Source organism: Aspergillus thermomutatus (genome assembly GCF_002237265.1).
Source record: "Aspergillus thermomutatus strain HMR AF 39 chromosome Unknown NODE_52, whole genome shotgun sequence".
NCBI lineage: Eukaryota > Fungi > Ascomycota > Eurotiomycetes > Eurotiales > Aspergillaceae > Aspergillus > Aspergillus thermomutatus.
This window is the reverse complement of record NW_020798101.1, coordinates 43,873-66,631: the sequence shown is the minus strand read 5'-3', so window position 1 is coordinate 66,631 and position 22,759 is coordinate 43,873. Positions and strand designations below refer to the sequence as shown.

The 22,759-nt window shown below is 50.8% G+C and overlaps 9 protein-coding genes across 9 annotated transcripts; 7 read left to right on the top strand and 2 right to left on the bottom strand.

The window, feature by feature from the left end:
* Positions 1 to 176: 176 nt before the first annotated feature.
* Positions 177 to 2,659, top strand: RLI1 (ATP-binding cassette domain-containing protein; the record flags this gene model as incomplete). Its single annotated transcript, XM_026760290.1, has 8 exons — positions 177 to 196; positions 266 to 290; positions 371 to 382; positions 439 to 841; positions 906 to 1,067; positions 1,124 to 1,220; positions 1,275 to 2,346; positions 2,429 to 2,659. The coding sequence occupies 8 exons, from the start codon at positions 177 to 179 to the stop codon at positions 2,657 to 2,659; spliced, it is 2,022 nt and encodes a 673-aa protein (XP_026616002.1).
* A 1,283-nt stretch (positions 2,660 to 3,942) lies between these two features.
* CDV56_106466 (DUF3176 domain-containing protein) lies at positions 3,943 to 5,899 on the top strand (the record flags this gene model as incomplete). The annotated part of the gene is made up of 5 exons (XM_026760085.1): positions 3,943 to 4,496; positions 4,549 to 4,718; positions 4,778 to 4,879; positions 5,088 to 5,370; positions 5,431 to 5,899. 5 exons carry the CDS (start codon positions 3,943 to 3,945, stop codon positions 5,897 to 5,899), a joined length of 1,578 nt encoding a protein of 525 aa, XP_026616001.1.
* Positions 5,900 to 6,105: 206 nt separating this feature from the next.
* On the bottom strand, positions 6,106 to 8,648 carry CDV56_106288 (snoRNA-splicing protein PRP40; the record flags this gene model as incomplete). Its single annotated transcript, XM_026759907.1, has 4 exons — positions 6,106 to 7,119; positions 7,176 to 8,232; positions 8,288 to 8,442; positions 8,508 to 8,648. The coding sequence occupies 4 exons, from the start codon at positions 8,646 to 8,648 to the stop codon at positions 6,106 to 6,108; spliced, it is 2,367 nt and encodes a 788-aa protein (XP_026616000.1).
* Positions 8,649 to 8,953: 305 nt separating this feature from the next.
* Positions 8,954 to 10,881, top strand: CDV56_106144 (TRAPP trafficking subunit Trs65 domain-containing protein; the record flags this gene model as incomplete). Its single annotated transcript, XM_026759763.1, has 4 exons — positions 8,954 to 9,128; positions 9,190 to 9,462; positions 9,520 to 10,645; positions 10,704 to 10,881. 4 exons carry the CDS (start codon positions 8,954 to 8,956, stop codon positions 10,879 to 10,881), a joined length of 1,752 nt encoding a protein of 583 aa, XP_026615999.1.
* An 863-nt stretch (positions 10,882 to 11,744) lies between these two features.
* On the top strand, positions 11,745 to 12,672 carry CDV56_106033 (Mpv17/PMP22 family protein; the record flags this gene model as incomplete). Its single annotated transcript, XM_026759652.1, has 5 exons — positions 11,745 to 11,802; positions 11,873 to 11,898; positions 11,976 to 12,318; positions 12,375 to 12,541; positions 12,601 to 12,672. The coding sequence occupies 5 exons, from the start codon at positions 11,745 to 11,747 to the stop codon at positions 12,670 to 12,672; spliced, it is 666 nt and encodes a 221-aa protein (XP_026615998.1).
* A 766-nt stretch (positions 12,673 to 13,438) lies between these two features.
* On the top strand, positions 13,439 to 14,859 carry pgkA (phosphoglycerate kinase pgkA; the record flags this gene model as incomplete). The annotated part of the gene is made up of 3 exons (XM_026759503.1): positions 13,439 to 13,504; positions 13,611 to 14,031; positions 14,093 to 14,859. The coding sequence occupies 3 exons, from the start codon at positions 13,439 to 13,441 to the stop codon at positions 14,857 to 14,859; spliced, it is 1,254 nt and encodes a 417-aa protein (XP_026615997.1).
* Positions 14,860 to 15,505: 646 nt separating this feature from the next.
* Positions 15,506 to 15,903, bottom strand: CDV56_105802 (proteasome regulatory particle lid subunit SEM1; the record flags this gene model as incomplete). The annotated part of the gene is made up of 2 exons (XM_026759421.1): positions 15,506 to 15,705; positions 15,792 to 15,903. 2 exons carry the CDS (start codon positions 15,901 to 15,903, stop codon positions 15,506 to 15,508), a joined length of 312 nt encoding a protein of 103 aa, XP_026615996.1.
* Positions 15,904 to 16,926: 1,023 nt separating this feature from the next.
* IML2 (TTC39/IML2 family protein) lies at positions 16,927 to 19,490 on the top strand (the record flags this gene model as incomplete). Its single annotated transcript, XM_026759154.1, has 6 exons — positions 16,927 to 16,935; positions 17,003 to 17,099; positions 17,205 to 17,281; positions 17,349 to 17,415; positions 17,504 to 18,597; positions 18,654 to 19,490. The coding sequence occupies 6 exons, from the start codon at positions 16,927 to 16,929 to the stop codon at positions 19,488 to 19,490; spliced, it is 2,181 nt and encodes a 726-aa protein (XP_026615995.1).
* A 940-nt stretch (positions 19,491 to 20,430) lies between these two features.
* On the top strand, positions 20,431 to 22,346 carry CDV56_105318 (MFS transporter; the record flags this gene model as incomplete). Its single annotated transcript, XM_026758937.1, has 5 exons — positions 20,431 to 20,794; positions 20,858 to 20,879; positions 20,941 to 21,032; positions 21,093 to 21,424; positions 21,480 to 22,346. The coding sequence occupies 5 exons, from the start codon at positions 20,431 to 20,433 to the stop codon at positions 22,344 to 22,346; spliced, it is 1,677 nt and encodes a 558-aa protein (XP_026615994.1).
* Between the last annotated feature and the right edge of the window lie 413 nt (positions 22,347 to 22,759).

Here is a 22,759-nt window from a genome sequence, read left to right as displayed (position 1 = left end):
CTTTTCTTGTGTGGATTTCTGGCTCTTTTCTATAAATTCGGCCAGGACAGCTGTCGCGACGTCATCTACGCATCTGCTAGAGGTCACGTCAGAGCCATACTTGCTACTACGTATATCTTGCTTGGTCGAGAAGATTTCCGTCTGTTGATTTTTTTTGCGTGTGCTACGTGGGCATCATGTCTGACAAGCTTACTCGGTGAGTCTGTTGTTCAGAATCTCTGCGATTTCTTGAGAACCGAGTGCTGACGGCTGCTACTCTATACAGTATTGCCATTGTCAATAGTGACAAAGTGAGTTACTCGTTGTCCCCGCGAGATGCTATATCATGGTCGCGTCGCATTTGCTTACCCTGATACTTTCTTTCTTGTAGTGCAAACCCAAGGTATGGTTGAAATCGAGATCTTTCTTTCAAATCTACAGCATGGCTGATCCTCGCAGAAATGTCGCCAAGAGTGTAAAAAGTCTTGCCCCGTCGTGCGTACGGGAAAGCTCTGTATCGAAGTGACGCCGGAATCCAAGATCGCCTTCATCTCGGAACGCCTTTGTATCGGTTGCGGTATCTGTCCCAAGAAATGTCCTTTCGGTGCCATCCACATTATCAACTTGCCCACAAACTTGGAAACCGAGGTCACCCACCGTTATTCGGCCAACAGCTTCAAGCTCCACCGTCTCCCTATGCCCCGTCCCGGTCAGGTCCTTGGTCTTGTTGGAACAAACGGTATCGGAAAGAGTACCGCTTTGAAGATTCTTAGCGGCAAGCTGAAGCCCAATCTCGGACGCTACGACAACCCTCCCGATTGGGAAGAGATTCTGAGATATTTCCGTGGTTCGGAACTGCAGAGTGCGTTTACTGCTGAGTGCCAAAAGGGCCTGGATAGCTGGTCAATGATTTCTAACTTCCATAGACTACTTTACCAAGGTCCTAGAAGACAACCTGAAGGCTGTGGTCAAGCCCCAGTATGTCGATCAGATTCCTCGAGCTGTCAAGGGTCCAGTCAAGAACGTCGGCGATCTCCTCAAGGCTCGCGCTCAGATGGGCAACATGGAGCGCATTCTGGATGCTCTTGGTATGGTCTTTCGAACGCCACAACCTTGAAATCAGTGAAACTGACTTTACGTGTAGAACTCAGACAGGTACAGAACCGTGACATTGACCACTTGTCTGGTGGTGAACTTCAACGTTTCGCTATTGGTCTTGTTTGCGTGCAGAAGGCCGACGTGTAAGGACACCCCTGGCATACAGTCATCCGCACTCTCCACTAACAGAGCTGTAGTTACATGTTTGACGAGCCGTCTTCCTACCTCGATGTCAAACAGCGTCTGGCGGCTGCCCGCTCTATTCGTGAGCTCCTGCGTCCTGATGACTACGTCATTGTTGTCGAGCACGATTTGTCCGTGCTTGACTATCTTTCCGACTTCGTTTGTGTGCTCTACGGTAGACCTGCTGTCTACGGTGTGGTTACACTTCCTTCTTCTGTCCGTGAAGGTATCAATATCTTCCTGGATGGTCACATACCCACCGAGAATCTTCGGTTCCGAGAGGAGTCTCTGACCTTCCGTCTGGCTGAGGCTGGTGACGATTTCATGGTTGACAAGGCCCGTGCTTTCAGCTACCCGAGCATGGAGAAGACTCTTGGCAATTTCCACCTGAAGATCGACTCTGGTTCATTCACTGACTCCGAAATCATTGTCATGATGGGTGAGAACGGAACCGGCAAGACTACTTTCTGTAGAATGCTCGCTGGTGCCGAGAAGCCTGACGGCAACGTCAGCATGCCCCGCATGCACATCAGCATGAAGCCTCAGAAGATTACACCCAAGTTCCAGGGTACCGTGCGTCAGCTCTTCTTCAAGCGGATCAAGGCTGCTTTCCTTTCGCCTCAGTTCCAGACCGATGTCTACAAGCCCCTCAAGATCGACGACTTCATCGACCAGGAAGTTCAGAACCTGTCTGGTGGTGAATTGCAACGTGTTGCGATTGTCCTTGCTCTCGGAATGCCCGCGGATATCTACGTGATTGACGAGCCTAGCGCTTACCTTGACTCCGAACAGCGTATCGTGGCTGCCAGAGTCATCAAGCGTTTCATCATGCACACCAAGAAGACCGCTTTTATTGTCGAGCACGATTTCATCATGGCCACCTATCTCGCTGACCGTGTCATTGTCTTCGACGGCAAGCCTTCCATTGACGCGCACGCCAACACCCCCGAGTCCCTGGTCACTGGTTGCAACACTTTCTTGAGGAACCTCGATGTCACCTTCCGTCGTGATCCCAACAGTTACCGTCCTCGTATCAACAAGTACAACAGTCAGATGGACCAGGAGCAGAAGTTGGCTGGCAACTTCGTAAGTCACTCAATTCGGACCCGTGCAAACTTAGGTTGATGTCATGCTAATGTGTTTTATTTTCAGTACTTCTTGGAGGAAGAGAGTTGAAAAGGTCATTCCCGGCAAACATAATCGCGATCATCACAGGGACGATGGTCGCGACGCTGACCAGCGGCGACGTCGTGGTCAATGGAAAACCCTTCGTTTAGTGGCGTTCTTCGGCGTTCCTGGGGCCTCGCGTCGCCGCAGTCGTGGCGTGGGCCTCGTTGGCGGCGATCTAGCTGGTGCTTCGGATGAGGAGGAGGATGACGATGACGACAATGTCGAGTAGGGACAGTTGGTTCATCTGTTCCCGGTTCACACTTTGCTGTGTTCACATGTCGTCATCCATCTTCGCCCCCTCTGATGCCCACATATCCGCGCACCCTGTTGGTCGAGTCATCCTATCTTCGCTGTACGGAGAATGCGGGAAATTTGCGCCAGCATGGGTTTTACTGGGTATTGGTGTGCTTTGGCTGGCGTGATCATACTCGGAGTTGGGTCTCTCAAAATTCTTCGATGATGTTATGATATGTATAGATGGTCCCATGACCAATGTGTTCGGATTCAGTGAAGACAAAAGGGGACCGGGAAATGGTCAAGACAGGTGGCCACTGTCATAGATCTCAGGTAGCATATATAAGCTATTTGGTTCTCCACCGTGTTACTCTTTTTGTTAATGAGTAGTGTGATCATCTTGCAGGTATGGCGTATGAACGGTGAAGTGCGCAGCATATGTAACATCTGCCAGAAGTGAAGTACCAGCAAAACATATTCTAGCACAGTCCTCCACTTATGTAGGAATATGAGAAGACAATGATAATATCATAGTGCATTTGAGATATCTTAATGATACTATTCGTACATGTAGAGGATTTTGTGTGGGAAGAGTTCTACTTGCTAAGCAAGTAAGATCACATGACTAGTCACTATATGGTCTATAGAGGGCCCCGTCCGCGCTCCCCAGTGGGGAGGCAAAGTGTTTTTTGCAATGGGCTTATGTCTCTATGTTCAGAGGGGAGGTGGGTGGGAAAATCGAGTCCTGACTGCGTGAGAGATGACGAGCAACTTGCGGAGGCGAGCGGCTGACTCTCGTAGTCGTGAGGCAGATGGACAGGTCACAGATTCACAGGGGAGAGTCCCGCAGACTCAGTAATCCCTCGAGATAGGTGGAAAAGGGGCCATGCCTCGAAAGCGGACATTCCACTGGCCTATCTGAGTGCAGACTGATCTAACAGGATCAGGGAGTAAGCGCTAATCCCTTGGACCCTGGCAGGCTAACTTATCTACAGGGTTTCTCCAGGGATGTATAGTGTATCCCGACTCCAAGTCAGGAACATGTACGGATAAGGAGATAGGCATTATAGGAGCCCTGTTGATTCAGGGGAATGACAGAGCTTGACGATATCACACATGCTAAGTGGTACAGAGACTACCCTGGATAACCAAGTAGGACAAAAGCACCGATGTCCCTTGGCCTTGTTTCTGTTGCTGTCTTTAAAAGAGCACTAGCTCCCGTGGAACAATGTGCTACTTTTCATTCCTCTCCTGTCGACAGGCAGTAGACTGTGCGAGATGTACACACAGGGACAGACATATGAGCGCTTGACTGCTGAACCGAACTTTTCAGAGTCTCATGGTACCGAGAATCCACAGGAGCAATCCAATGGGCCTATAGAGCTTCAGCAGTGGGCGAAAGCTCCACTTGCTGAAGAAACCGAGCAGAATCAACCGTCAGCAGCTCCAAGTCGCCCGTCCTCTTGTTTGGAGTATAAGAAAGATATTGCAACACGCGAATATCTGTGGGCAATGTTGGACGATTGGAACATCTTGGAGATCTCAGGAGTCGTGATATCTGCTGGCTGCTTGGTTGTCATTGTTGTTGTCCTGCAGTATTTCGAAGGAAAGCCGCAGCCTACATGTAGATATGCCTCCCTGAACTCGCTCATCTCCTGGGTAAGCACCGTTTCAAAAGCGTGCACACTGTTCGCAATCAACGCAGGACTGGGCCAGTTGAAATGGGTATGGTTCGCGAAGAAGAAGCGACCGATTCCCGATCTGAGGACTTTTGATGCCGCCAGTCGAGGACTCTACGGAAGTGCGGAGCTCATTTGGACTCTTAGAGGGAGGTGTGTGTAGTTTGCCTGTGAGAGCATTTCAGCATTTACTTAACACATACAGCCATTTTGCCGTCTGGGGCAGTGTGGCTGTCATCCTGGCAGTGGCATTCGACCCTTGCGTCCAAAATTTGATTCGTTACTATCCCGACTGGATATACGACCCTGGACAACAAGCCTTGCTGGCTAACAGCTCTACGTACACGACCTATGGGGTCATGGTGAATACGAGCTGTGAGTGAGATTTTATGGCCCGGGACACTATGGATTGGTGCTGACGTCTAACGGACCAGATTACACCATCGATGGGGCGCTCAAGATGAACATCTATAACGCTTTATTCAATTTGGACGAAAGCCAGCCATGGGCGGTTCCTCGGTATATTTGCAGCTCGGGTAATTGCACATTCGGCCCACTCGCCGCGTTGGAAGTTCGCGCTCTCTGCTCAGACATCACCGAGCATCTGAATATTTCCAGGACACAATTTGAAGGCAATGCACCCGTGGGGCCATACTCTGATGTCCGTACCACGTTGACCCTTCCCCAAAGCAATTTGTCCGTCTGGTTTGAGTCAAAGTCGGGGGATTCCTGATCCCGACATAGATTCGCCCTTCCATGCAACCGAGTGTGTACTCGAGCCTGTCGTCCGCAGCCTGAACGCTACTGTTCGCAACGGTACCTACCAGGACCGTAGCCTGGCTACATGGAACCAAAGAAGTTCCTTCTCCGACAACAAAGACGCGGCACTGTTGATTCAACCACCCTGGGGCGCTGAACACGGAATACAACCAAACCAGTCCTTCTCCATCGGACACATGGCCTATCCAGCTATGCTGAATTTCTTCCGGGATCTCTTCGGCGGTTACTTCGAGGTTCAGACCAACATGTACGTAATGCCAGCTTCGAGTGGATACGTCACAAACAGTGGCTGCGTCGATTGTGCCAGCCGAGACACGCTGCAGGCACTCGTGTATGGGAACATAACCGGCTGCGCGACTGATCAGCCAGATAAGCTTCGATGTGCGATGACGAATGTCGCCGCGGCCATGACCAAAACGTTTCGTGACTCGGCGTACATACAGGCAGGATCAGACCCTGAGCAGTCACAGATGACGGTGGGAAGAGGTGTTGTCGTAACTTACTTTGTCGAAGTGCATTGGCGATGGATCACACTGCCGGGTGTGGTGTGGTCTCTGGGCGCAGTTACGTTGGTAGGCACGGCATGGAAGACTCGACGGTCAAAGGTACCGAATTGGCGAAATGATCCACTACCCTTGTTATTTCTTTATCAGAAAACAGATCTTCGGGATTTTCCAGGAGGCAGTATTGAGAGAATGGGCGCGAAAGGATCGATAGAGGTTGGTGGGCTCAAGGTCAAATTCTACGGGGTGGAAGACAAGTATATTCTGAGCTAGTCAGGGGCCTCTATGAAGTAGCCATGTCTGGACGTTTTATACGCATAACTACTCAGGGTACAACCTGAACACTACCTTACTGTGTGCCTCTGATATGAAAGCAGATACATAGGCCTACGTAGTCAACTCCATGAAGATTGAAATGCCAACCTCCCATACAACCAGGAAATGTAAATTTACCAATACACAACTACCTACACCAACGACTAGTCCTCCTCGATTTCACCCTCTTCGCTGCCAGAGTGCACGGCCTTCTCTTCTTTCTTGGCTTCCTCCGCGGCAGGAGTCGGTTCTCGACGCTCCCTGTCCCTCTTGGAACCCCGGCTACGGTCTCGCTCGCGACTTTCACGCCGGTGGCGCTTCGCAGAGCGACTGGCGACGCTCTCAGTATCGCTGTCTCTCCGACGCCTCCGGTCGTTGCTGACGGTGCTCCGTGTGTCCGCACCGTAATCCAGCTCATCTCGACCTCCACGGGGATCACCGCGAGTGCGATAGAGCCTTTCGCGCTCTTCTTCCCGATCCCTTCGCTCACGATCATAGTGGCTCAGAGACCGAGAGCTGCGCTCTCGATCCCAATCCCGATCGCGGTAACGGTCTCGGTCCTTCTCTCTCTCGCGATCCCTGTCACGGTCCCGATCGTCGCGCTTCTCGCGGATCGGAGATAAGCCGCTGACTTTCCTGTAAGTCCGCTCGCGATCGGCCTGAGCTTTACGACGGTCTGCTTCATAGGCGTCGGGCTCAGGTGTGCGGCTGAGACGACTAGGAGGTCCTCGTCTCTCGCCTCTACGGTGATCGCGATCGTAATGTTCTCGTCGGCTTCCACGATCCCTGTCTCGATCGCGCTCCCTGTCCACCTCCTCCTCTTTCTCCTTCAACCGGCGGGTGAACTTGTCAAAAGCCACTTGGCGAAGCTCATCTGATTCAATCGCCTTGTATTCCTCGAGTTTCTCGATCCTCGGTCGCACTTGGTCCCAAGTGTCGGTTGGGCGTATAGGAGGTTCCAGACGTTTCATCCGCGAGCGTAAGGCATCGATAGCACGTCGCTGATGGCGATCCGCGGCATGCTTCTCCTCCTCGCTTCTCCGGATAGCTTTCTCTTTGATACGATCAAAGAGGAGTTGGAGTATGTCAGAAGCGAGGTTCGCCGTGCGGCGGTCTGCAAGGATGATAGACTGAAACTCTTCAAACGTGGTCTTTGGCGTGACCTCATAGCGTTTATCCTAAAGAGGAACATGTTAGTGAATGCGTCCAAGGAAAGAGGGTGTAGGGATCTTACATCCAGAACATCCAAAACGTCATTCCGTGGCCCCCGCAACGATCGTTCCTCTTCTTCTACCATGTCCCAAAAAAGATCCAAGGGACTAGAACCCGAGTTACCTAGCATTGCAAGGTAGCGTGGATCCTCATGAATCAACGGGTAGATGTTCATCCACTTGCTGCCAGCTTTGATCTTGCCTTGAGCCTTCAGCTCCTTCAAGAGCTCGATGAAGTGCTCACGCGCATGGCGTTCTTTTCTCGCCTTTGCTGCCTTCTGCTGTTGACGCGCATCATTGAATGTCCGCTCAAGGGACTTGATGTGGTTTTCAAAAGCGGTCAAAATATCAGACTTGCTCAGGGATTTGAACTTATCATCGCTTTGAATCTTGTCATTTGACTGGATTATGGCCTGTGCTTCAGACCACCGCGTGTAAGGCTCCAGGTTCAAAGAATTCAAGATATTGACCAGCTCATCGAGTGCAGCCCTGCGCCGCGCAGCCTCCTGCTCCACATGCTCCTTCTTCAGTTCGAGAATATACTCCTCGAAGAGCTGTCGTCTTTCATTCTCATCGTTGGTGGACCTGAAGATCGTCTCGCCTTCAATAATCGGGCGGATTGTCTTCCAGCGGCTATAGTGCTTGATTTCAGGATGGCTTTTCAGCATAGTATTAAAGTCGGCTCTGAGCTTAGCGAATCTTTCCTTGGCTCGATCCTTCTCCTGCATGCGAAGTTCGGCCGCGTACTTCTCAAAAGCTGCCTTTCGGTCTCTGGGATCCTTCAAAGCACGGTACTGAGGATCTTTGATAGTCGCACGCATCGTCTGCTCCCATGACCAGTCAGCCTGAACGTTGTGGCGCTTGAGCATCTTCATAAAAGCATTCTCAGCTTCTTCGAGGGAGCTATACTCTGGCTCTGCTTGCGCAGTTCCCAGTGCCGGAGCGGCCGAAATTCCATTGACATCCATGGAGCCGAAACCACCGCGCCGATCGCCAAAGCCTCGGTCATAGTCGTCGCGGTCACGCTGTTGTGGATGGGAGGGAAACGAGCTGACTCCGCCTGCGACAAACGTGGGGGCCCTGCGTGCAAAAGCTGGTCAATAACTGGCGGCACAAGCAACAGCAGTTTACTTACGCTACAGGGGGTGGTTGAGGTGCCTGAACCTGCGCCAAAGCATTTTTGTAAACATCTGGCATCTCCCAAGTGCTTTGCTTAGTTTCCGTGTTGTACCAGTATTTCCGTCCACCCTCAGCAGTATATTCTTTCCATGGCTGATTGGCCAGAGCTCGCTGTGAACGTGAGCAAAGTATTAGCACAAGCATCAGCAGAGCGGGACTCGACATAGCAAACAAACCTCGACAGGAGTCATCAATTCGACGGGCTTCTGCCACTGTGTAGCTTTTGTCTGGACATTGTAATAATACACTCTGCCGTCGGCATTGCGCGCCTCCTGCCACAGAGGCGGCGCAGCTGCTAGTCCAGTCATGGGATTCATGATACTTGATGAGCAGATGTTCCCAAGGAAGGAAAGCTGCTCTGCAACGGATGAAGATCTTGTTGCGCGGAAAATGTAGATGATGGTTGAAGCTCTCCCGTTAGTTTCCCTTGTCTAGTGAAGGCTGTTTGTTATGTTTGCATCTAGACCCCAACCCTCTATCATCCCCAGAGTTGACATGAAATAACACTGGAAAATAGTCGTTTCACGCTACGTTGATCATTGAGCGACATCTTAATTCGAGTTGCTAGTCATTTTGATTATTTGAGACAATTGTTACTAACGCGCGAGCATGTGCTTTCGTTATGCCGAGTCTTGATATCCCTGGACAATTCCTGAGACATGCTGTTCTAGATACAGTTGTCCCGCATGCTTCAAATATAGATCTGGAGGCTGCGCTGGCAAAAGCCTTGGAAGGGGGCGCCGACGATCTTACTTCCGCACTATCCTTAATACCTCAGCGGTCACTCCTATTCTTCGGTACGCAGAAAGACAATGTCCTGATCGAACTCCTATCTCTTACTCATGTAAAGTATCACAGATGAGTTCTGCACCGCGCGCATTGTTCTCAGATTGTCCGATTGCTCGCAGACGAGCTTGAAACATCACCTTCCCAACCTTGAAGTCAAGCTTGACATTTTTGCCATCGACCCCGCCGAGGCAGTCTCTGAGAATCCGACACCTACGAGGGACCTGATCTTCTCAGGGGTTGTAAGTGGACAGGAGGAACCACTGGTAGTTGTGAATGAGTTCGAAGGGGAGACAGGGAGCGGCAATCATGTGTATGTGATCTGGAGTATTGAGACGTTCCTCAGTGAGTTTCCCGATGTCTGGCACTCCGGTTGTGTGTGTTACTGATTGACCTATACAGGGCGCCCTCGCATACGCATCCAACACCCTTCACTTATCTTCATAGCCTCAGCCAGTCTCAATCCGAGTGATAGTCAACAACAAGAGTCCCCTAATGACGACTATCTTCCTCCGCTGATTCCTGCTTCGACAAATATCTTGCACCCTCTGTCAACAGATAAAGCCTTGAACAAAATTGACCCTTTCCTCCCGGCGTCCAGGCTTCTACGAGTCGTACCTGCGCAATACAGTGAAGATCCTATATACAATGTCCAGCAACAATCAGGTCATCCAATCCGTGTGGTTCCTGCAGCTAGCGCCAGGATACGTTACTCTCGACTGAACTCGTTTTCTGGGCGACCGACGACAGTTGCAAGTCTCGATTTTGAGGTCACGCCATTTCTCAACTGCGATGTATTATTCGATAAAGCCGAACTTCGGTTATCAGATGGGAAGATTGAGACATTATCTGACGATCCAGGACTCAGCCCGCCGATCATATGTCGCCCAAGGGACGACGTGACTCTAATGTATAAATTGACACCTGAGTACAGTCAGGATCCGAGCCCCTCAACCACCGTGTTGGTCAGCGTCTTGGATATATCCCTAGAGGCAGTCATCAAAGTATCAGAAGACTGCCATCCGCGAATCCTTATGCAGTGGAGGACAAACATTGACTTCTCCATGGTTCTGAATCCAACCTTCGGTGGTCCTAGTCAAGCCTTGCAACGGAGTAATCGCCCAGCAAGCCTTTCTATGGCGCCAAATCAAGCGAACGTCTCCACTGGCGGTCCTCCTCCCAGCAGGAGCTCTTTGAGAGACAGAGCCTCTTCGATTACGGACATGGGAGTCACAATCTCGTTCTCTGGTCCTAATAGAGTGGAAGTTGGCAAGCCATTCTCCTGGGAGGTGTTCATTGTCAACCGATCCACAAGCGCCCGTAAATTCGCCATGATTGCCATTCCTCGGAGGAAACGAGCCGATCCGAGAGGGCATGTAGCCAGGCCTTCTTCGTCATCTATTTCGAGTCGTAAAGAAGATGGGGTTGCAGAAGCAGTGACGGACGACAACATTGTCCATGCGATGCAGAAGAGCGTGGCGGGCCAGGAAGCTGAGCTCGTATGCCTCAGCACGGACATGCGCATTGGGTAGGTCTCTTTTTGAAGGCCTATTTCATAAGAGGATGCCTGACTAACTCATACATAGCCCCCTTCTACCGGGAACGTGCTATTCAACCGAGTTGAAACTGCTTCCCCTTGCAGTGGGGCCTCTTCACTTAGAAGCCGTGCGCCTTGTGGACGCCAATTCAAACGAAACTACCGATATCCGAGATCTTCCGGACATAGTAGCCTTTGATCGAAAGGGTGTTCCCGGTGCAGAATAGATCACTTGTCCTTTGATGGATGCCTCTCGAGTGCCTGGTGTGTATGGTGTCTCTCCATCAAGATAGAGTTGGCCAAGGAATCAGACAAATAGTACATAATATACCATAATTTGTGGCCCTTCATTTTAAATGACGTTAATGTTTGACATTCTTACCGTAGAATAGAACCAAAAGTACTACGGAGTAGTCTAGTGGTGATGTATAGGTACATGTAGTAGCGGAGAACTGGGGCTTATGACGGCGGCAAGGCGCACACTAGACGAAGGGCTAATCATGTGTGGGCTGGCGATAAGGATCATACCTATGGATGATGCCTGATGAAACCCCATTCAATCGTTGCAGGTCAAAAATCCGGGGTCTTTCCCATCAGACCAGGTGGATATAATTATAATTCATCGACTCCGTTCTTGTTCATCATTTGTTCATCCTTGGAATACATGCTACTGACGTGACCGAACATATTTTATCGTTAAAAGGCCTGCGTTACTGGTTTTTCCCTGCCACCTTGCCTCCAGTCCCTTCCTTTGCGTCATACTGTCGCTCAGCACCGCCGACCGGAAATCTTGCCTTCGATCTCTTTCCATCAGGATATACTACGACTTTTCCTATCTCAGTTCGCTCATAATGTTTTCCCTAGCGCGTCGAAGAATTTTGGATGGCCTCAACAGAAGGTATATCTATGGACGACTGGTATGTAGTCACGATAATGCACAACTCTCCCCATTCCAAATGCTGCTACTTTCTGAGCAACTTCCGAAAGGGTTTTTTCATTTTGTGCGTTCAATGTTGCAATCAGTACTGACTCTGTCTGCTTCCTCTACTTCTTATAGCCTCTGCTACATACGATAATCTTCCTTATCGAGATGGCGGTTGCAATGCGCCTTGCGGCCAAATTCAACTCTTACTATGCGGACCGGCCAGGTAAGGCTCGATCAAGAACGAACATATGCGGGCGCCATGCATGTCACTAACTTAACTACTTTCTGCATAGTTCTAACTACGATGGTCACCAACGCGGTACGGACCTGCCGAAAGCCTTTCGCTTTGCCCGCTTTAGTTTCCAGAATTCTCGACTAATGAAGTGTTGATTTTAGGTGCTTGGTGGAATCGCGGATACGGTGGCCCAGTTGATCACAGCCTTCAAGGCCCATTCGACTGTACGAAATACGCACGATGGTGATTTCATCTCGATCGAGATCCATGAGATGGACAAGGAACGACCGCCACCGTTGGGAGAGCTGGGACATGCGAAGCACATTCCTCCTCCGTTTGATTTCGAGCGACTCACCCGATTCATGTCATACGGTTTCTTCATGGCGCCTATACAATTCAAGTGGTTCGGCTTCTTGTCGCGAGCATTTCCACTGACCAAGAAGAGCCCAACGTTGCCCGCTTTGAAGCGTGTTGCTGTTGATCAGCTCATCTTTGCTCCGTTCGGTATGGACATCCCCTGACTGTCAGAGATAAGTGCGTGGCTAATGGTGTTGACAAAGGCCTCGCGTGCTTCTTCACATTCATGACTGTCGCCGAGGGTGGAGGGAAAAGAGCGTTGACCCGCAAGTTCCAAGATGTCTACTTACCGACTCTGAAGGCAAACTTCGTCTTGTGGCCTGCTGTGCAGATCCTCAACTTCCGGGTTGTGCCCATCCAATTCCAGATTGTAAGTGACGGAGTCATGACATGATAAAAATGTATGGTACTAATCGTTGCGTGTCACAGCCATTTGTATCTTCCGTCGGTATCGCTTGGACCGCATACCTGTCGTTGACCAACTCTGCCGAGGAAGAATAGACGAAACGCAGCGGCAGTATTGGTCTGTTTCTGCTTTTCTCGACCATATATCCCTTCTTTGTCTCCTTTTGTTTCTATGGTTGCCAGGCGTTATAAATGTGCGGGGAACTTTTGCTTTCTTGCTTCTATGGATGATGGTGTACAGGTCAATCTTTCGGAAGCTCAAAATGTGTCAATTTCTTGTTCTCATAAATGATCATGATGCAGAGAGCAAATATATGAACTATTCAAAATCGCCAATCTCTCCAGGCTTCCTTTAGCCGCGCGATTTGGACGGGATGTTCTGTAGACGGAGGTCCTACCTAAAAGCAACTCTCCGCCGAAAATCTGCCTCCTTCGCCAGTATGACACCTCCAGCAAAGTATCGAGCGGTTATTTATAGTCCCACCAGCGATTAACTACGGAAACATGCAGATCAGCCTATTTGGATCCGAGGCTATCGAGAATTCGCAGGCACAATGTTCTACCAGGCCCGAACCCTTCCGTCATCGATCCAGGACACTGACATCAGTCCCGCATCAGCCCGAAGGGTCAGCGAATCTCTCACCGGAAGCCCCACCAAGGCAGTCGACCTTAACAAACAATGCCAACTACCCCGCCATAGAACCGAAGTTGATCAAGAAAGCTCACCGTGAGCATATTAGTACAGGAGTTTTCGATCTCTACTTGGTCCCCTTTAGTGAATCCAAAGGTATACTCGTCGTGCTCCTCGTTGCCCAGGCCACATTAGCTGACCCGGCCCGCGATTGATAGATCATCATACACAATGTCTCTCACCAACAAGCTTGCTATCACGGACGTCGACCTCAAGGACAAGCGTGTCTTGATCCGGGTACGTTGTGCTGAAATCGAATTCCCGAGCTAATCGACGATTGAGTTCGGGAGAGAAACCATGCTTGTAAGCGCGCAATGGCTAACATGTCCCCCGTGCCTGGCAGGTCGACTTCAACGTCCCTCTCAATGAGAAGAAGGAGGTGACCAACCCACAGCGTATCGTTGGTGCTCTGCCCACCATCAAGTATGCCATCGAGCAGGGCGCCAAGGCCGTCATCCTCATGTCCCACCTTGGCCGTCCCGATGGCAAGAAGAACCCCAAGTACAGCCTGAAGCCTGTTGTTCCTGAGCTGGAGAAGCTGCTCGGCAAGAGCGTCATCTTCACTGAGGACTGCGTTGGCAAGGAGGTGGAGGAGACCGTCAACAAGGCCTCGGGCGGCCAGGTCATTCTGCTTGAGAACCTGCGTTTCCACCCCGAGGAGGAAGGTAGCTACAAGGACGAGGAGGGCAAGAAGGTCAAGGCCGACAAGGAGAAGGTTGCCGAGTTCCGCAAGGGCCTGACTGCCCTGGGTGACATTTACATCAGTAAGCATGGGATTCTTGCTTGGTCTGGCTTGAACTAGGAGGTGCTGATAAGGTGTTACAGACGATGCTTTCGGAACTGCCCACCGTGCGCACAGCTCGATGGTCGGTGTTGACCTGCCCCAGAAGGCCTCCGGCTTCCTCGTGAAGAAGGAGCTCGAGTACTTCGCCAAGGCTCTCGAGAGCCCCGCGCGCCCGTTCCTGGCCATCCTTGGTGGTTCCAAGGTCTCCGACAAGATCCAGCTTATCGACAACCTGCTGCCCAAGGTCAACAGCCTGATCATCACCGGTGGCATGGCCTTCACCTTCAAGAAGACCCTAGAGAACGTCAAGATCGGTAACAGTCTGTTCGACGAGGCCGGCAGCAAGACCGTCGGCGAGGTCATCGAGAAGGCCAAGAAGAACAACGTCAAGGTTGTCCTGCCTGTCGACTACATCACGGCCGACAAGTTCGCCGCCGACGCCAAGACCGGCTATGCCACCGACGAGGAGGGCATCCCCGACGGCTTCATGGGCCTGGATGTCGGCGAGAAGAGTGTCAAGCTGTACAAGGAGACCATTGCCGAGGCCAAGACCATCCTCTGGAACGGTCCTCCTGGTGTCTTCGAGATGGAGCCCTTTGCCAACGGTACCAAGCAGACTCTGGACGCTGCCGTTGATGCCGCCAAGAACGGCGCCATCGTCATCATCGGTGGTGGTGACACCGCTACTGTTGCGGCCAAGTACGGTGCTGAGGACAAGCTCAGCCACGTCTCCACCGGTGGTGGTGCCTCGCTGGAGCTTCTGGAGGGCAAGGACCTGCCTGGTGTTGCTGCGCTGTCAAGTAAGTAAACGAAAGAGTAATGTCTTGAATCAAAAGCAGATTTTCTGCGTTCACGAAGACCTTCAAGGAGCGGGAGGCGAGCACTCTATGATTGTAATGTACAAAGCAACGAGTTAATCAGAATGGAAAGAGTATTCGAATCAAGAAAGTTTCTGATAGAGTGGTTTGATAGATACGAGCGCCAAGCTGTGATTTTAATTTGCGCATGACAACAGCAAACGTAGTCCTCAAAGCGTCATGACGGTCGGACGACGGTTCCATCTCATTCATTAATTGTAAATAAATAGGAAGTATGTAGAGAATCGATACACCGGTCGCCCATTTTACCTGCGGGCCTGCATTGCAGACATTGTCCCATATAACCCTCAAGCCGATATCCCCCTAATCGCATGGTTGACCAGCTTTTCGAGGCAGGACAAGCATAGGTGTATTTGAGCCTGACTAGGATGCGGAGCTTCCATCATCAAGAAACTCGTCCGTACCGCATACAAGCCTTACGTTCGGTAAGGTTCGCCCCGGGATCATGTCGGTTCAGCCGGTATCACTCTCGCAAATCGGTAACGCGCGAATATGGATACTAGTGGGATGCTTCGACCTTCTTGAGTTCCTCCCTATAGTACAAATGACATCGTCAGCAACGGTGGCATAAACGTGTCAGATGGAGCGTGACGTGGCTTGGTGGAATCCATCGCCAATTCTCCCAGCAACGAGCAGAAGGCGAGCTTCGACGGCGTCGGGAGCAACGTACTTCAACTGCTTTGAAAAATCATCCGCAGCATCATCATCGTCCCAGCTCTCCTCCCACAGATGGGCGTCATTTCCGTTTGCTTGTTCGGCTTCCTCTTGAGGCCAGTCTAAATGCTCACCGGTCAGCGGTAGCTCGTCGTTGCATTGCGAGGGTACTCTGCACCCCTGTGAGCGAGGCAGGATAGGTGCTCACCTTCGACTGGGAAATCCTCGAATTCATCGTCTTCCTCCAGCACGGTGGGCTTCTGTTGTGTTGGCTGTTCGGACGTTTCGGGCTTATCCTGTGTCTGTGTTGTGTTCGACATGGCGGCGTTGTGTAAGAGGGGTGTGAGGGAAGAATGAAACCGGTTAGGATCGAGAAACTGGATCGGCGTGTTTCCCTGACGTAGAAGGGAGATTTTATAAATACTAGGCAGGTAAAGAAGGTGGACAGTGAGATAGATCGATATGGTCGACAGATAGCTGGTAAGGTACCTAGATGAAGGTATCTGGACAAGGTCGGTCAAAGGCGGCGGCGATCGACGTTGGCCTCAGGCCAACCCGCCGGCGGAGAGACCCTAACTCAGGTAAGGTAGCGGCCACTCCCTCTGACGCAGTAGCCTACAGAACACAGTTACTACAAGGCTAACTAGCAGGCTAAATGATTACTGTGTCCCTATCTCCCTGAACCACCAATGATCATTGTGACCATACGGAGGGCTTGGCGACTAGTCCATTAGGCTGAGGCTCTCGGGGTTAACGGAACAGGAGGAACGAGAGCCTCAAGACCACTGACGAGCTTGCTAGGTGAGCTGCTGGTGATAAACATGATATCTTAAGTATGTACCGGGCGATAGTGAATGATTGATTCATTAAATGTTTAATGATGGAATATCAAACAGATATGTACCTGAACGACTGGCTGGAATGGACGCCTCCCAGCTGTATGGACTATGGAATCCTTTGTGGATGGCCATCTCAGGCAGTATGCTCCGCCCCGTGGACTGAACCGATAAAGCCGTCCGTCATCTTAATTATTTAACATTTCATCAGCACAACTCCGCACCTTTATTCATATTTTTTTATTTCTTTCTTTTCTCTTGCTTATCTCTTCTTACTTTTGAAGTATTCATACATAACATTCAGCTCCTCTCTTGGAGCCATGCCCTCAGGCGGTATCTGATGGGAGACTCGACATTTCTCCCATTTCGTCACATCCTTCATTCGGGTCCGGACACCTCCGGTTCTCGATCTGATATGAGATTTTCGGTTCGATAGCTTTTGTCGTAATATACTTTGTATTTATCTTTTCTCCGTTGCGTCCGTTCCTACCAAGGACTTTTCACAGTATGTTCCGGGTTGGATCGTGGCTCTATGGCAAGAAGCCTGGTGCCAATGCCTCTACACAATCTCTCGACTCATTAGTCGAGTTGCGGGATCGTGAGTGCTCTCCTTGACCTACGTTACGCCGCGTTGACTGATCGTTTTGTTCGGTACCGATTAGTTGAGGATGCTATGAGAGGTATGTCTGAGGTGGCTTATCCACCAACTTGTGCGCACTCAAGTCATGCGCTTGGACTATGCGAGTCATGAACAAAGACTGATTCTGTTCTGCTCGATGATACAGCTGCCACTCTGATTCTCAATGACGACGTCGATGGCGCTGAAGATGGTCTGGCTGAAGGAACCTCGACCTTCCATAATGTGTGTTTAGCCCCCTTGCATATGACATCATCTTTGCGCTGACCAAATCTCTCGTACTTGCATGCAGCTTGGGAGAGGAGTGGTCGCATTCATTCGGGCGACTTTAGGATTTGAACAGGACATCATGCGCCAAGGTGGGCTTACAGTTCACCTTTTGTTCTAGATTGCAGTCAATTGCAGTCAATTGCAGACAGGGGTTGTCGAATACTGACGCTCTTGTAGCATCGGAGCGACTCAATGAAGCCGAGACTAGTGCATCCACCGACCAGCACAGGGCACAGCACAACTCGCATGCGCCGAATACCTACCACTCGCCGATGTATACGCCAGGCACCGAGTTTGCATTATGCCAGGCCATAGCGCAACTCATGAGCGCCATAGTCGGGGTGCTGAATGAAAGCCTCACAGAGAGTATAAAAGCGTTCTATCGGCTCAGGAAAGCCTACATCACACTTGATGCGATTCTGAAGATGGAGCAGAAATATATACAGGAATCACGAACTGCGACTCCGATAGAGCCTACAACATCTGGGTCAGTTCCGTCTCTCAAGCGTCACAGCTCTAGCAACCTTCAGTCTTCGAGCTCGTCGATCTCCTCGGCCAAAGCCAAAGAAGCGGCTGCGGATGCCACCACTCTTACCGCACCTATCAAAGACACCGATGTAAATAAGAGATTGGCCGATTTGGATCTCTCTGGCGAGGCCCTCGTTGCAGAAAACTCCGTTGGAACTACGACTCCGGTTGACGCCGATATCCTCAACCATGACCCTGATTCCGACATCTTCCAGAATCAGATTGATGTCTTTGTGCACTCTGGTGCCAATTTCTGTTTTGGAATCCTGCTTTTGCTGATCTCTATGGTCCCGCCCGCCTTTAGCAAGCTACTCAGTATCATCGGGTTCCATGGCGATAAGGAAAGAGGATTGAAAATGTTGTGGCAGGCCAGTAAGTTCCACAACCTGATCGGTGCTATTGCAGCTTTCGCTATTCTCGCCTACTACAACGGGTTCGTCCGTTACTGCGATATCATGCCCGATTCTATCCCAGGCCAAGATGGGGATGTGCAGGGTTATCCGCAGGAGCGGCTGGAATTTCTACTTGCAAAGATGAGAAAGCAGTTCCCCAAGAGTCAACTTTGGCTACTCGAGGAGTCCAGGATGAGTGGAGCCAACAAAAATCTTGACAGGGCTCTGGAGCTTCTGTGTGGTGAGGAACGCAGCCCCCTGAAACAGGTTGAGGCATTGAGGGTGTTCGAGCGGAGCTTGAACGCCATGTATCTGCACAAGTATGAGCTGTGTGCAAATTCTTTCCTCGAGGTAAGAGCTGTTCATATGGAGAAAACACAGACGAGCCTACTAACGCATTGACATAGTGTGTTGACCTGAACTCTTGGTCCCGCTCATTGTATTATTACATTGCTGGGTCGTCCCATCTCTCGTTATACCGGGATGCGAAGGAGACAGACTCTGCGAAAGCAGCAGAGCATGCTGAATTGGCTGAGAAATATTTCCGAATGGCCCCGCCATTAGCGGGAAAGAAGCGTTTCATGGCACGACAGCTGCCTTTCGATGTATTTGTGACTCGCAAGTTTGCTAAATGGGAGGCACGCGCCAAGGAGTGGAAGGTACCTCTGGTCGATGCGGTTGGCGTTGACCCGATTGAGGAAATGATCTTCTTTTGGAACGGCCATAGCCGTATGACGGACGAGCATCTGCAAGAGTCGTTGCAGAAACTGGCCTGGAGTGAATCCAGCGCCAACCAGACCTGGTCACGAGAGGGCCCAGAGGAAAAAGCGATCTTGAAGTTACTTCGAGCTGCTGTTCACCGCTCGCTACGCAAACACGCCCAGGCCAAGGAAATGCTCGAGGATATCCTTAGCCAGGACCGAACATTGTTCAAGGGCCACCTGAAAGACGACTGGATTTGTCCAGTGGCCCACTTTGAAATGGCAGCGAATCTCTGGATGGAACGCCCAACATACATCGCCAACCACGGCGGAGCGAAACAATCTTCGGACAAAGAATCCGCTGGGCCTGCTGAGACGGAGAATTCGCTACAGTACGAGAGGGAAAAGGTACGGAAGTGCAAAGAGTTTCTGGAAAAGGCGGCAAAGTGGGAGAGCTACGAGCTTGATGCGCGTATAGGTCTCAAGGTGACAGCTGCCATGGAAGCAGTGCAAAAGTGGGAGCGCACACATCCGACTGTTTAGGGATTACATGTATGATTGATGTATATGGCTTGTAAGATGGTATGAATCAGGCCTACCAAGCATGTTTGGGCGGATTGTCATGGCGGACTATAGCAAGATAGAGCAATCTGGATTTGACACCGAAACTATACATGCATTTAGTCACGTGATATACTCCGAATATCTCGGTGTTTCGGCGTTTGACTGTGATCTTCATCTGAGATTTTCCCCAGGAACCGTTGCTTGTTTTCGACCAACAGTCAGACAAGACATAATAATATCGAGCATCGCAGATACATAGCGGCTCTTCCAATGGGCGATTACCCGTCCCGAGGCCATTGCTTCCATTGCCGAGTTCCACTGAAGTGGAACGCCGACGGTGGCGATCCATTCTTCAAGCGCCCACTCAACAACGATGGGCTCGGATAAAATTCCGACGGATATGCTGTTTGTTATAGAGGCTTAACGATGCCTGAGAAAACGGCCAGAGTCCATGGTACTTATCGGACGTCCGATCAGGTCTAACGCTTTTGACGGACAAGGTCCGGTTAAGACGGCTCGTCACCAGCCATTGATCGATGTCAATCCTCAGGGACTTTTTGACTAGTCTTGTTTATAACAAGCTGCAATCCTCATGTCTGGTGCGATTGATTGAGTTGGTCACTCGATCATATTATTTTTGGCTTGGTGTGGGAAAGCCGAGATATAATCCTCTACAAACTTGGGTGACGTCGTAACTCTCTACTATCACCTATAAGGTAACCATCTCTCGCCCGAAATTTTGCTAGGGAAATACACTTTTCCACTTTACGCAGACGGGTCTGATTTCCCTGTCAAATTCCTAGGCATAGGACGACGTTCGCTTGTCTATGTTCTTATAGTGTACTTCTTTGTTTCCTTGGATTTGGTCGCCTTGGTATCGCTACTTTCAAGAACGCCGCAATCTTGCTTCTATGAAGTCATGACAAACAACGACCATTTCTCTCGGACATCTTCCCACATATCTACTACGGACAGCGATATCGAATCTCAAAGTGAACAGAATGATCTCGACCGTCATGAAGTCGATAACGCAGCGCTGGAAAAGCAGACCACTGCGGCCTCAGGACTGTCAGTGCTCGAGCAGCGCGCACAGTCAGTAATATCGAGAATCCGAAGTCGAGAACCCGGACAAACTGCGCGTTTCACGCACCCTCTGTCGCATAGCAAAACAACGGAAGATGTCATTGTGGATTTCGATGGGCCTGATGACCCCTACAGGCCATTGAACTGGGGATTTAGGAAGAAGGCTGTTACCACCGTGCTATACGGTCTGACAACAATGGGTATGCGGGCCGCTCTCAGAGATGCAAAGCAACCAGCGCCGACTGATCGTTTATGAATAATAGGTGCGACTTGGGCAAGTTCAATGTACGGAAAAGCCCCTGGCCCGGGACTTTTCACCTGCATCAGTGTATTGACACTTAGACAGTTATTCCACCGGCACGGTTCAAGTTTCCAAGCAGTTCGGCGTTGGAGAGGAAGTCGGCACACTTGGAACAACGTTACTGTTATTTGGGTTCGGTATGTGATGGTCACTGGCATTTATGAGGGCGACCAGGTTGCTTATTGACTTTTTTTCAGGACTTGGGCCACTTGTATGGGCGCCTCTCTCCGAGTTATACGGGCGTAAATCTGCCGTTCTCATACCCTACTTCATCGCCGCTGTATTCTCGTTCGGCACTGCCACTGCCAAAGATCTGCAGACGATCATGATTACCCGCTTCTTCACTGGATTCTTCGGCTCGGCTCCCGTCACCAACACCGGCGGCGTTTTGGGCGATATCTGGTCCGCGGAGCAGCGGGGTGCGGCTATTGTTGGGTATGCCATGGCTGTTGTCGGTGGTCCTGTGCTTGGGCCAATCGTCGGCGGTGCTATCGTCCAGAGCTACCTTGGCTGGAGATGGACGCAATACGTGAGTGCAACTCATTAAGTCTTGATAAATAGTAGCTAACATAGACGTACCAAAGATCACCGGTATCATGATGATGTTCTTCCTCGCCATGGACGTGATCTTTCTCGACGAAAGCTACCCACCCGTCCTCCTCGTCTACAAAGCCCGCCGGCTCCGATACGAGAGCGGCAACTGGGCTTTACACGCGCGGCACGAAGAATGGGACGTGACTCTCAAGGAACTAGGCAACAAATACCTCGTTCGCCCATTCCAACTGCTAGCCACCCCGATCTGCTTCCTGGTCGCGCTCTACGCCTCATTCGTCTACGGAATTCTCTACCTGAGTCTTGCATCCTTCCCCGTCGAATTCCAGGAAGTCCGCGGCTGGAACCCAGTCGTCGGCGCCCTTCCCTTCCTCTCGTACCTCATCGGCATTCTCTTCGGCGCAGCCATCAATCTCTTTAACCAGAAATTCTACGTCAAGCGCTTCAAAGCCAACAACAACTTCCCCGTCCCCGAGGCCCGCCTCCCGCCCATGATGGTCGGATCTGTCTTCTTCGCCGCCGGCCTGTTCATCTTCGGCTGGACAGGCGCCAAGGATATCCACTGGGTCGGCCCCAACGCCGGCGCCGTCTCCATGGGCTTCGGCTTCTTCACCATCTTCCAGGCCGCCCTGAACTACCTCATCGATACGTTCCAGCAGTACGCCGCCAGCGCCGTCGCGGCAAACACCTTCCTACGTAGTCTCTTCGCCGGCTGCTTCCCGCTGTTCGCGAGCATCATGTTCCGCAAGATGGGCGTCAACTGGGCGGCCAGCACACTCGGTTTCGTGGCTGTCGCGCTGATCCCCATCCCGTACCTGTTCTACATCTACGGACCGCGGATTAGGGCGCGTGGGAAGTGGTCTCGAGCTTCTGTTTACGGCCATGCTCATGGCCAGTAGGTCGAGACCTTATTCTAGGTCCTTGCATTTCCATTCTTATTGAATATTTTCGGATTTCTGCATATTTCCCGGTCACATTGAGTACACCATCTACTACTTTCTTATACCCTTCATTCGACTTGATTTCATCTTCTGTCGGTTCCCGAATTGGCACTTGAGTATTACGAGATACCACTATGTTCGATGCATTCTGTGTCAGTTCGTCCCCTGTGCATATGAGCATCTGTCTGAAAAAGTTTGAATGTGAATAATCAATGGATATCTATTACATAGTAGATACACTAAACAATGTATATGTTCAAAAATTTATCAAGCAGTCAAAATAATGAAAGTCAACCAATATACACAGCAAACAATAAGTAGACAGCACAGAAACCGAGACAGAAGAGATGTGTGCGATCACACGATGTGCA